General features: G+C 43.6%; 1 protein-coding gene across 1 annotated transcript in view; it reads right to left on the reverse strand.

Annotated features, from left to right (window-relative positions):
* Positions 1-13,538, reverse strand: part of LOC306821928 (receptor-type tyrosine-protein phosphatase gamma-like) — a 377,123-nt gene that overhangs the window by 45,631 nt on the left and 317,954 nt on the right. The window contains exon 10 of the mRNA XM_079340572.1: positions 7,097-7,281. Coding sequence (XP_079196698.1) covers positions 7,097-7,281 — 185 coding nt within the window. The remainder of the gene's footprint in view (positions 1-7,096; positions 7,282-13,538) is intronic.

Consider the following 13,538-nt stretch of genomic DNA (forward strand, 5'->3'; position numbering starts at 1 on the left):
GTCAAAGGGTAAAATATGTTTGAGTCAGAAGGAGATTCTTAAAATAGTTTGCACATCAGCAGAAAGAACAACATCAACAACCTGACCAGCAGCCATATCTGCCTGATGAATGAGCCAAACATGTCGACACACACACACACACACACACACACACACACACACACTGACATATCAACGCTTTAACGACAGGGCGATGATAGTAAATCTGTTGTTGCACATTATATGACAGTATGAGGACTGGAAGGCAAACTTAGTGCTTTTTTCCCCTCATGTGAAGCCTTCTGGGTTTCATGATCTCGACCTAACATGATTATTGATTTTCCGCTCGCTACCTGGATTTCAGTCTGACATTGGACTGCTCTTCTGCTTCGACCCCGGCTCGCCTCCACATTTTATAAACCTCGTGTTTTCGTCTCTTCATAATTAATCAAGCAGTTTGAACCTCTCCAGCTTTGCTCTCGTTGTTCAGATGTGACCTCTTCTTTGTGACGTCTCTTTCCGACAGCTTTCTTCATTCGTGTTTTTTTCTGTGTTAGAACACAAAAGCGGTAAAACTACTCAGCTATTCATGCTGATGCTGATTTTAAGACCTGGAGCCGTATTCTAAAAGCTTCCTCGACCAATGAGCCGCTGACACATTCTGAGAGTCATGACGTTTTCTAAGAAACGGGGGAGGAGAGCGGTGCAGACAGGTGAGTTCATGAAACACGACAGATTGGGATCATGTTTGTAGTCGCTTACATCCTTCCCAACAACACCAGAAAGAAGCACACGAGGCGTGTCGCCCTCCTCACTGGTGCACGTGAACATTAATCTGCCTCGCTCCGTTTTCCCCGCCTCTTGCATTTGACCACCAGGGCCCAATTTACCTCTTGGAATGATTTTATTCTCATCAGCTAATTGAACTAAAAGTAAAAACAGTTGGGTTTTAGGTTCTTCTCGTCTCCACGGCTGCTCCCTGGTTGATGGTTGACTTAAATGTCAACCAATGTCTATATATAGGCCGGCCCTTAATTAAAGGAATGGATGAAAAAGGGAGGCAGAAGCTCAGTGTGTAGGGACTGGGATGACCTGAAGGTCGCTGGTTTAAGTCCCGGAATGGAGTACAGAAATAGGTCTATAGGCCGTGTGGTGTCGGGTCACTTCTGGTGCCTGAACCCTTGAGCAGCTCAGGATCAGGTGAGCTGCCCCGCTCTGCCACCTCTCCATCACTGCATGTTCATAGGTCCTGTTTGTGCATGTGTGTGTGCGTATTATTTGCACACTGAGATCTTATTTTTCGCATGTAATTTTCTTACATGATATCTTTAATATATCTTAAGATATCTTTAATTCATATAAAATATATTTTTTTACACTCTGTTATTGAGAGGTGCTAAATATGGTCTTATGGATGTGCATGCACAGAGAGGGGGGGGGGGGGGGGGGTCGGTGCTTTCCTCATGGGCTCTTCGGCAAAGGTCAGAAAGTGAACCGGCACCTCTCCAGGTACCAGAACAGACTTGAAACGACAATTCGCAACCCAAGTCTGAGCTGCAGCCCCATGCCCTTATAGGGTGAAAAGAAAACATCATGTTAAAGGCTTTTCCAGAACTTTCTCTGTTGTGAGTGCGTGCAATGAATGGACTCCAGAGATGCTGCATGTTGTTTACTATTCCTACACATGAAAGCACATCTGATAGATTCATTTCTGTCTATGGTGGAGGTTGGTTTCTCACACACTCTTTGACCTCACAGCATTCACCACGTTGTTCCTGGAAATTTAGGTCTCCTAATTTCTCTTTAAGGAGCAGATTAAAATACCATTAAATCCAGATGGCTCGTGTATTGAAACGTTATTGTGATGAGCTTCTTTCACATTATGAGAACATATTCATTCATGTGTTTCACCACTGTGCTTTTGCTATTTATACCCCCGCCCTCCTGCCGGTTCTGCCCTGCTGGATCCAGTTATGGACCTGTCTCTCTCTTTCTTCACAGGGCTATAAAACAGTCCGGTCTGCGGCGTTATATAACATGGGGATTCTCCATTGATTGTGACAAGAGGGAGGCGTGTGAGTGGGGATTTGGGGGTCCCAAAGCCATGTAAGTCCCTGTTGTGACCTAGATACAGGCGTCAGCAGAGGATATGAAGGAATAAGTGCAGAATCAAAGGGCTGACAGAGAGGGGGGGGGGCACTGGGGAGGATTGCTGAGGGAGAGAGGAGATTTTTTTGAGTGGTGGATAGTCTCTCGAGTTAATGATGGAGGAATAAAACACTTCCCACCCCTCTCGTCAGATTCCCTCTCCTGTAATGTGATGCTGCTTCCACAGCCAGGGGGCACTCCGACCCCTTCCTTTTTCTGTGTTTGCAGCGTTTCCGGCTTTCCAACAAAAGCCCCCTGGCCCAAGGTCATGCTTTCTGCACAGGCTGGCAGCCCTGCACCCCCTCCAGCTCAGCATTAGTATTCGGCGAGCCCACCAGCAGACCACAATGTAAGGGAATGAAACCCCCTGTCTGCTCCACAGCCTTCCCTCATAGCTCATTTTGGCTCCTGATGAGACCATGTGTAATGGAATTGATGGAAGACAATGCCTGGTGTGTGTGTGTGTGTGAGCGCATGTGTGTTGGGAGTGTGTTTAGGATCCAATGTTTTTCGTGCCCAGACAGATTATTAATAACTACTTTATTAAAACCTCAGCCGACCCATTTTCTCATAATGAGACGAATTTGGCCAAAGCTGTTCGTGGATGTGCCAATAATAAACCTCGTCTTTTTAATGATGCAATCAGTGCTTTGCTTTTTTTTTTCTTCTGTTTTCAACGTGTCAAAACTGTTTTGTTCCAAAACAAGTTATTGGATTTTTCAAGGCCTGAGTCATTTTTCTGATGATGTAAAACCCTCTGTATATCTGAAATAACACACAGTCAACACACACACTTCCTTTTAAGGCCATTTGACTGTCTCTTCATCTTATATTTTGTTGCCGTGATTTACAATAACACATAAACATGCGTTGCCTCGGTGACGTCTGCAGGTCTGACGATGTGACGCAGACAATGTTTCCACCTGTTGACAAGCAGGGGGCAGTGTTGTGAGACGCCATGACACGGTACAGTACATTAAAGGATTGTGCAAATACGACTCTGCTAGCATTCACAGCATGTTGTAGAGACACGTTGGCGTGAGACGTATTGTTTTATTTTTCAGTGTGCAAGCCTGCAGACATAACTGGAGTTCTACGACTTTCTGCAGCCGGTAAAGCTGCTAAACATGAGTCAGCAATGACACTGATACAGGCTAACATCCCAATCTGCTCTAAATAATATCTGCAGGGACGTACACTCTGCTTCTCGCTCGCTCACTCTCTCTCTTTTTGTCTTCTTAGCTTCATCCGTCCTCGTCCTCTTCCATCACTTAGCCTTAATTTAGCTCTTAATCTCAGCTTGTTTTGCATTGTATTGGTTTTAGCGTCATTACCGTGATGCTAACACCACGATGCTAACACCGTGATGCTAACACCGTCCGTTACCGAGACAACCGCGGCCCTGCTCTCGATCTGTGAACATGAGAGAGACACAAATCTCCCTGATGAAAGTTGTTGTGCTCTTAGATTGATTTTGAGGCGACTGTTACAGGATGGAAAAGTCCCGTACTGTTACTTTCATTCACGTGTACCCAAGAACACGGCGTATATAACATGGACGGCGTCTTTCCAGCGTGCGGTGCGCGCTTTAAAAGGACATAATAAAGTGAAGGAGGAAAAGAGAAGTTGTGTGGAAGTGGCTCAGGGGAACGATCTATTCATCAGACGATTATCGGTTGATTCTGAGCCCATCGAAACGCCGGACTTTGATGTGAACCATTTGTAGTTTGGTCTCAAAGCTGCTGAAAAATCAGCATGAAACACATTCATGGGGAGGGATTAGGAGGCATAATTAAGCACAATAATTTGTACTTTGAAGCCTTTACAAATTAATTATCATAAACATCAACATGAATACCCAATCATACACAAGGAGCTGTGTTTTTTTCTTGATCTCAGCTGGAGGCAAACGGAGACTTTTAATCAAAGCAGGGTTGGAGAGGAGTCTGTATTGCTAATTCTTCCTGTTTCGTAAACATGCTCTCCTTTCCACTTCTTTAGGAATCCTCCTCGCTTTCTTTTTTTTATGGATCAAACATTTACCAGCACAGATGTTGATCAGAACTCGACATTCTCTCTATTTGTTTCTCATTAAAATGCTGCCTGCCGTTCTGGAGAATGAATCAATCACGGTATGTTTTTAAAGTCTTTCGTCAAACAAATAGAAGGTTCAATCTAAAGGGATTTATCCACACACGTCCATACTGCCAATCATGCAGCCAGTTAAGAACTACACACACATCACCACTCCTTGTTCTGTGCAAAGTAATCACCAGGACAAGTTAGCAGTCTTAAGGGCCTTCCAGATAGGACGAGGTGGGCGCTGCACGCCGCAGCCACGCCCATTCATCGTCTCTTTGTTGCTCCGGGTAAGAGCGTATCCACGCGCCACCGAGCTGAGTGCAGCACGAAGTCTCGCTCACCATTTTTGCACGTTGAGCTGAAGTTAAAAACTGTCTGACCTGGGTGCAGTGCTCTCTGGAGAGGAGATCTGATCATGACAAAAACGATGTCTCCCTTTCCTGAACTCTCGTTTACAGACCTACCAGGACATCGACGAGACATCGTCGACTTTAAAAATAAATGTCCCAACAGTTTGGGCGTGCAAACAGCAGCAGAACTGTGTGTCTCCTTCCTGAAGCGGTACACAATAATTTACTCCTTTGCATGTGCACGGATGAGTTATAGGGATAAGCAGAGTTTAAAATCAAAGATTCAGGTTTACAACAAAAAAGAGGAAAATGAATGCGTACAACACATTCAGAGTGATGCAACACAGCGACAGATATAAATCCTGGGTTATAAGCGTTTCTCCAGAGATGACGCTTGCAGGCTTGGTTCAGAGACACTGCTAACCGCGTGCTAACCACCGACGCGTCCCTCTGCGCTGCGCTGCTGTCGTGTTTCAATGAGCCCTGATGCAGTCATTTTCCAGGCATAATTTGGCCTCTTTTTTTAATGCAATTAAACCTCATTGCAAAACACGTCTTCTTCACAAACACCGACGAGCACTTGGAGTGAAGATACGACAGTCCGTGGAGATTTTGGTGGAAACTGTGCTGCAGGTTTTATTAGTGCTTTCATCAAGTAGTCATAAAAACAACTCTGCCTCGCGTCACTTAAAGATAAACTGTTTTGGAGTTTGCCGGCCTCGTGCACGGAGACTACAGTCCTCGAAGCGGGCAGCGCTGCTTTAGACTACGGTCATGTAGAATAAGGGACTCATAAATGCTTCATGATTCATAATGAGCAGCCAGTATGCTACTAAGCAGCGTGGACATTGTGACTACTACTTACAGGATCCTCATGTTTTTGTCCTTTCTTTGGGACAAAGGATCTTAAAAGATGATTGAATTCATCTGAATCGCTGAAAGCCTATTGTGCCTTGTGGCTGATTTAAGAACTGCAGCTTTAAAAACACACCAACTTTGGCTTTTAATTTGAATTTTTTTTATCCATATTCGTCATTCAGACAAAGTTGCTGCTGCTTGATTTCATCTTCAGAGAGGTCTGTGGAAACAAGACGTTGGATTCGGAAGACGGGGGGAAAAAAAAAAAAGGAAGCTACGTTTCCAAAGAGGCGTCCTCACAAAGCTTTAAACACAGCCGTGTAATGATGAGGCTCTCAGAGCTGCGGACATGAAACCAGAGCTGAAACACTGAAAGCCTTCATTGTTCTCCGGCATCTCAGAGGAGCGTACGGCAGAACAAACATGGCTATCGACAGCAGAGTCGGAGAAGTCTGAAAAGAAATGTTTCCTTTTCCAGGCCGAGGACGCACATCAGAGAATGACTGCGTGTGTGTGTGTGTGTGTTTAATAAGAGCAGAGATAAGTGTGTGTAAAAGGCTCATTCAAAGACAGCCCAGGCCTCATTATGCACACACATCAGTCTTGTCCATCCACTTATCGAACACTTCCAGGTGTAAAGGCATGATGTGCTTTTAAATGCAAAAGCCTCTTTAATGCTCGACACACTTTCGTTAAACGGCTCCACATTTATGTTGATACGTCTTTCAGAATTTTCAATGCAGACACTTGTAGGGTCGTGTGGTTTTCTGCCACAGATAACATGTGATGAATGGGGGGGGTTATTGGATGTCTTTGTCGATGCAGACATATTCAGGACACAGCATGTGGATTTATTGGCATCTGTGCTTGGCTTGAAGGAGAGCTCGTCTCAGCCTTTATGTTTCCAAGCTTTTAATATTCACCGTATATGTTTATGTCTGCCGCTTGTTTTGTGACTGCAAATATGTTTATCCTCGCATTTGATTTGCTAAATATAACGTTTAAGGAACAAAATTACTGCCAATGATTATTCCTTCCAGGAAATGTGACGTTCTTTTACTGCACAGAAGCCCCCACACAGAGGAGATCAGGCTTTTCTGATTGGTTGAGCCGGACTTGGAAAGGTCAACAGTGACCGCTCACTTCTTCTGTAGCTCTGATTCTGAAAGTAAATCTCCCCGTTCAAAAAAAGTCTGAATTTGAATTTTTCGCAAAATCCTTAAAATCAAGAGAAGACATCTGGAACCAAGACAGCCAGTTAGCCCAGAACTCGTGAACTCGGGAACTACCCATCCCACAATCCATTGCGAATGATATAGTTTGTCTTCAAAGAAACTTTAGTAGTTGTTGCATTCTGTTTTAGTATTTTACAGTTTGTGTTGTTGAATACATAAATTACATTCACAGCAACAAGAAGGTTTTTAGTACATTTCCTGATGGCTAACCAGCCTGCTAGCAAAGCGTGTTTGTTTGCTAGCCTTTTCAAATAAAGGCTGCGCTTTGACTCCTGAGTTATGAAACTAAAACTAAAAACATGAAAAAAATAAAAATATAATCTGTGCACCAAAGTCCTCATCATGCAGATCCAGCCCTCTCCTTCGGGACTTTCCATGTCACATCCTGTTGTGTGTGTCTGTTGAGCAGTGGGTCAGACTAAGCGTCCTCCCTCCCAGACTCACCAGTTTGTGCGTGGCCGGGGTCAGGTACGTCTCCTCGTAGCTGTCGTCGTGGGCCGTCCAGCTGTAGGACACCAGGAAGAAGAGGATGGGCGGGTGATAGGTGACCTCCGGGCGATCCCAGCGCACCACCAGAGCGCTGCTGTTCACGTGCTGCACCTTCATGTTGATGGGAGCGCTGCTGCACACTGCGGAAGTGACAAAGAGGAGAACATTAGGAAAAGGAAGGACGGAGGGAAGGAGGAAAAAAACAAGAAAGGAAAATTTGTAAAATGTGATGTAGAGATAAAAAAAAGCGGATTAAAGTAATAAGTTAAAGATGTTGCATGGAGGCAGGAAGCAGAGGAAGACGATGATGAAGAGGGACAGTATAGATGAACGCATCGGATGGGCGTAAAAAAGGAGTGAACAGGAAGGAAGGGAAAAAGGAGAAATGATGTGGGATTGAATTTGGAGGAGAATGAAAGAAATGGAGAGAAGGATGGAACCAATTGGGAGACAAGAGGAGAGAAAAAAATGGAGGAAATCCGATAAAGAGAAAGATGGAGGATGGATAGTATGGGGGGGGGGATGTGAGGATTGACAGGATATTCAGTTTAAGACTGGATCGAAATAAAAGGAGGAAAGGATGAAAGGATGGATGGAAAAGGAAGAAGAGAGCAAGGAAAGAGAATGAAAGGGAGGGAGAGACGACAAAGAGAGATTATTTAATGACAGGATACGAGGTTCAGTTTATCTTTCAAACACACAGACACGGAGACGGAGAGTTCTGAGAGCGTGAGCTGTATTCATGAGGCGTAATTAATATGGCTGTGAGACACACACACACACACACACATGAATCACGCACACAGGCACACACACATGAATCATACACACAGGCACACACAGAGGTTTTGTCTAAAGGGTCCAATAACACCAGTTCATAAAAAGCTGCCTTCAGGCAAAATGCAGCCAACCTACTCTGGCTTCAGATATCTGCCAGTGGGAGATATGAAGGCAAACATTGTATTTATTATTTTGAAATTCAACAACACAGTCCAGCACACATTCACTCTGATTGGACCGCTCCTGCATTGGCTGTCTCTGACCACTAGGTGTCTCTGTTTGACCTGTGAGATGCTCGGCCCTGCTTCAACACACCAGTATTTAATTTCACATCTTGCTGTAAATTTTTCATAAATATGACTCTATATTGTCCAATACTGTCTGGATGCTTTGTCTGAAAGAGATTTATTTCTTTTTAATTTCCAATATGGCTTCCTTCTTTATATGCTCCACTTTTAAGTCACTGTTTTTTTTTTCACAGTTTAATGCTCTTCCTTGTCTGGTCACATTGAGTGTCACACGTGAAGACGGACTATGATCATCAGTATGACAACAGTTTCATGAATCCCCTCTGCTGCTCTGATTTTCCTGCTCCAACATAAAGATGGTTTATTCCGACACTTTACATTATTTACTGTTTCATTTTGGACTGGATCCATGAAATGCATCCTTCCTGCTCTGATGGCACAGTCTTCAGCAGGCCTTTAATGTCAAACATGCAAATGAGTAAAACAAGAGGCTGAACAAAGCAGACCGGTGGGTTGTCAATGTTTCTCCCAATGTTTCACGCGTCAATCTACAAGAGTCAAACGTATTATTTCCCCCCGTTGTCAGTTTCGGATGCTTTGTCACGGCCTGTCCAAAGCGAAGAAAACACTCAAATAGGACACGACAAATAGTGAGTGTTTGTGGGTAAACAGCATCATGTTAGCAGTATAGCACCTGCTGGTTATAGACACATGAACTCTATGTCGACTTTCTGGATCAAAATATTCATAATAATAAACCACAATGCTCCTTTACGAGACGCCGTCAGTCAGAGCATGGAGACAGCATGCAGAGCAAAAACTCAAATCACATTTCTAGGAAAATAATATCTCATCATATGAAATTGAAGGCACCTAATAAGTCCATAAAAACATCCTATTTCTACATGCAAAAACAGCCTTATACTTGAGTATGTGTAGTGCAACATTTCAAACACGAGAATTAAGATAAGCTTTTACACCAGATTTAAAAGTTGATCAATGTTAAGAATTAAAGGTTATGTAGAGGGAACGCACCAAACTGACTGTTTCAATGAAACTGCACGGTGTAGGTGTGCACCCTGCAGCCAATCAGAAAACATTTTCAAACTGAACATGGCAATAATACCCAAACACATCTTCTTTGGTTTTAGAATGACCATAAATTGACCTTAAATATTTCCCCTAAATTTAGTCGTAAAACCTAACTAACCTGCCCTAAGAGAAGACTTGTTGAGCTTTTGTTTTGTTTTTTTGTTTTTTTATTCTTTTTTAATTGTTTTATCCTTTCAAACGCCGCCCGTGGAAAAGTGTTGCTAAAACCCTGAAATCAATGCATCTGGTTGGTCTGATGTAATTGCTATGACCACATCAAATACACTTAAAATAAATTTTAAAAATAATAATATTAACTTTAAACTCCTTTAGGATGATCACTGTGTTTAAGCCCGAGCTTACTGAAAATGAAGTGCGACCTCATCTTGGGTTGAGATGAAAGATGAAGTGACGCGTTTAAAGATCACATAGAGGTGCTTTGCTTTTGCGTCTAAATATTTGTCCTGTTTGTGAACGTTAAGCGGCGTCCTCCCCGTTGGACGGGAGAGAGAGGCGTCTTCCTATCAAACAATGCACATAATGATTATTCCACGCACTGTATCACATTATGCAAATGCATAGGGTAATTCAATGATGAACATGGCTTGATTGAGAATAAGGCTCACTTGCCTGGTGGAACCAAATTGATTAGCCTGCTCATAAAAGAGCTGCAGTGGAGTTTTTCTATTCATAACCTGCAGTCGCACCCCATGTGGTTTAGCATTACTAAAGCCATTAGTCACACACACACATTCACAAACTGGAACACACACACACACACAAGTCAAACAGAGAATGACCTCTATACTGGGACAATGGTTTATAACAGATTATATCAAGCTGGACCCAGCCAGCCGTGCCCTGTGTGTGCGCTAAGTTAGAATATTCATACTTCTATAACTGTTGACTGACGACGTTCATAATGTCGATTTAATTTGAAAAAATACCTTAAATAAGTCATAGCAGTAGCCGAGACAAGGGAGCACCATGCTGTACTTCATCAATATAAAAAACCCCTCAGTGATTAACCCTCAACGTCCTCATCCATCGTTTAAGAGAGGCTCGCTGAAGAATCCATTGAAGCGCTTCTGATCGGGCCAACGATAACCACACGGGGGCCAGTGTTGGAGACAGAAGCCGACCAGTCACTGAAGCAGAGCTTTCAACTCATTCATCTCAGGCATTAGTCCACTGAGTTGCCAGATTGCAATCTTCTTGCTAGCCTGGACAAAGACCAGGCCGGCAGTCGTCTAAAGGCTCAGCTTTGGGCACTTCGTCACGCTGTCTAAGTTGGTACTTAGCATGCTAAGGCTAGCAAGCAACTTTCATGGCTGTTCTCTAGCTTGAACATTGGCTGCTGAGGCTGATAAGTAGCCCACTTAGGCTAGCAAGGAACAAAATCTGCTTCTTTCCAGGCCGGTGGCTGGTTTGAGAGGCTGGTTAGGAGCCTGTTAAGTTTAGCAAACGGACCGGATACATAAATTGACTCGATCGCATCCTAGCTTCCGAGGCTGCAGAGCAGCATGCTGAGGTAAGAATTCCACTGAACTAACTACTGGATTAAATAGACGTAGCTTCTGAAGCCTACATAAATTAGGTTAAGCAGCCGTCCACTGTCATTACAGCTTCTAATGCTGCTTGTTAACAGCCTGAGGCTAACAAGCTACTGGATTGGCTTCTATCTTTTCTGTTCATTAGCTGACAGGGCTGCTAGCTAGCACAGCAAGGCTGAGTTAAATTGTCTTTTACTCAGTCTTGATTGATCCTTTGGGAGCTCTTCGGCTGACGTAGGTTTTATTATATGCATATGTGAGTCTCACTGCATGCTTTACTACAATTGCAAAATTGTGGCAACTCGTATTCCCAGTGCCGAAAGGCGTGTGAAGCCCCATGTGTCTGGCAGGGTGATGAAGAGACCCTCTTACAGCTTTCATCAAAGATAAGCGACCGTCACGCACACACTCACACACAAACACAAATATATAGGGGACAGGAGGGGATGGCAGTGAGTGATGGAGACCAGGGCCCAATCACACAGAACAGAACACGGATAGGGGGAAGTGTCTGACACAGGGAAAACCCGCGGAGGACATCTCTCTCCATCGCTCTCTCTCATAACTCTCTGAGAAGCCATTTGGAGGAGGAAAAGACATTTAGGCCCCGCAGCGTGTTGCCCACAACTGATCGATGACCAGGCCTTGATTGTGGGTCCGTCCAAAGGGTTTTTGCACTCGGAGGGAATGGGTGAAAAGTCAGCCACAGTTTGATACAGGCCTCGATGCTGATTCTGCACATGTGCACCAATGGTAAAAGGACTTTGCAATCTCGCATGGTTCTGTCCATTTTCAAGTGAATCTATTTCATGTTGCAGGACGATGCCCTCAGGTTTTAAGTATTTTAACGCTGCTAAAAGCTAAATTTATATTCATCCCCTCTCCAACTCATCTGCAACACAGTGTATACGTTTTGGTTGTTTTTTTTAACAACAGCAGCTCGCCACTCGGTGCCATGAAGTACAGTAAATTAAGTAGCACTCGTAGGCTCTTGCATCGTTTAAACTACTTGATACAGCACTCGTGTCTTTTTGTAAAACTGTTACTGGTGCCCCTCTACATATAACACAGTGACATCAGCGCTGCTCCTGGACATCTTAACCTTAACCACAAAAACAAACGAAACACAGAGAAGTGTGCAGAGAGTGGACCAACAAGGACAATCACACTGCAACTCAGTGTCACTTCATGTTTTTAGCCTACGCTACGCTAGGTACTCAAATGAAACATGTATAAATAAATAATGGAAGGAATTACAAGTCAGCTTGAGCTCTTACAGATCAGTGTGCGCTCCTCATCTGGACGGGAAGCAGCAGAAGTGTTAGAGCTCATACGTTCTCCTTTACCAAAACTTTAGAGAAAACGTGTTATCAGTGTCCTGAAGTGAAGTAAAAGATGAATGGCTTTTCTTTTTGTAATTATTAATTAAAATGTGTCTTTGTCAAGGAAACAGATGTTATATCAAAGACCAAATTGCTATCCTGAAAGCTGCCGTATTGTTGTTGCATGTGCTGCTGTGATGATAACATTGTGTATATTGTACTTAAAGGTCGGTGTCGCCCCGACGTCTTTAGTACGCTCAACTCGGAGTTCGTTTTCAACAGGGCAGCCTCAACCTCATCTTTAGTTTTTTATTGAGAGGGCCTCTATAGGACATGGGATAGAGTCGGAAATCATGGGGAGCGAGAGAGAGAGAGAGAGGGAGAGAGAGAGAGAGAGAGAGAGAGTGGGGGGAATGACATGACCGGAGCGCCTGCTTGAAGGACTACAGCTTTCATACACTAACCACGACACTAACACCACTAATCCTTGGTGAGGATGAGAAACAGTACTGCATTAAATAGGATGTGAAACATCTCCGTATGTTCTGTCTAAGTGATCCCATTACATAGAACACAATATAAAGGGATCAATCAGTCTCTATAACCACAGTGAATGATTGTATACGTGATGGGCTGAAGAGGACGTTCATGAGCGTGCTCAGAAGAACACGTAATGCGTCCTGATGCATCACTTCTCATCAGCCAAATAAATGTAATGTGCCATTAATCTAAGTGCAAGCGTACCGCGATGCTATTCGTTCGTTATTAGTGACGTCACATGACGTGCGCTCTCAGATCAATAAACATAACTCCTGCTGCTTCTCTGTGGATGTTCGCCTCCAACACGACCTGCATAATTAATGTTGATGTATTATTTATGCATCCCACTTAGCTGACTTTACCAACTTGTTACTTCAACATCAGCACTTCAGATACTTCAGGGTGCAAATAGCTGTACTCGTGGAGCAAGTCAACCACTTCCACGGTTATTTCAGTTCATTTCACGACAGCCCTCATCATATATATCCTCTGATGGATTATGCAAAGAGACACTTGTAGGTCACTTCATTTTCTTTTCCTGCGTAATATTCTACAAAAAAATGCACTTTTACAAAGTTTAAGTGTTTGATGTGCCAATAAAAGTTTTTATATTTTGGATTATTTCCTTGAACTGCCTTCTACCTTTCACTGCCTTTTCAGAGCGGCCTGCTTTTTGTTATTCTTGTGTTTGCGTCTATATTTATATTTTTATTCGTTACTCTGTTCGACCTGACTTTATTGTCCTGAATTCATGCCTTGTCAACAGGCGAGGCTGACAACTGCTTGGCTTCCCAGACCAGCAGGGGGCCCCCGGAGGACTAACACACTTTAAACCACGGCAATGACAGGAGGAAACCTCCCT

The sequence above is a fragment of the Symphodus melops genome, assembly GCF_947650265.1.
Source record: "Symphodus melops genome assembly, chromosome: 4".
In the NCBI taxonomy this organism is placed as follows: Eukaryota; Metazoa; Chordata; class Actinopteri; order Labriformes; family Labridae; genus Symphodus; species Symphodus melops.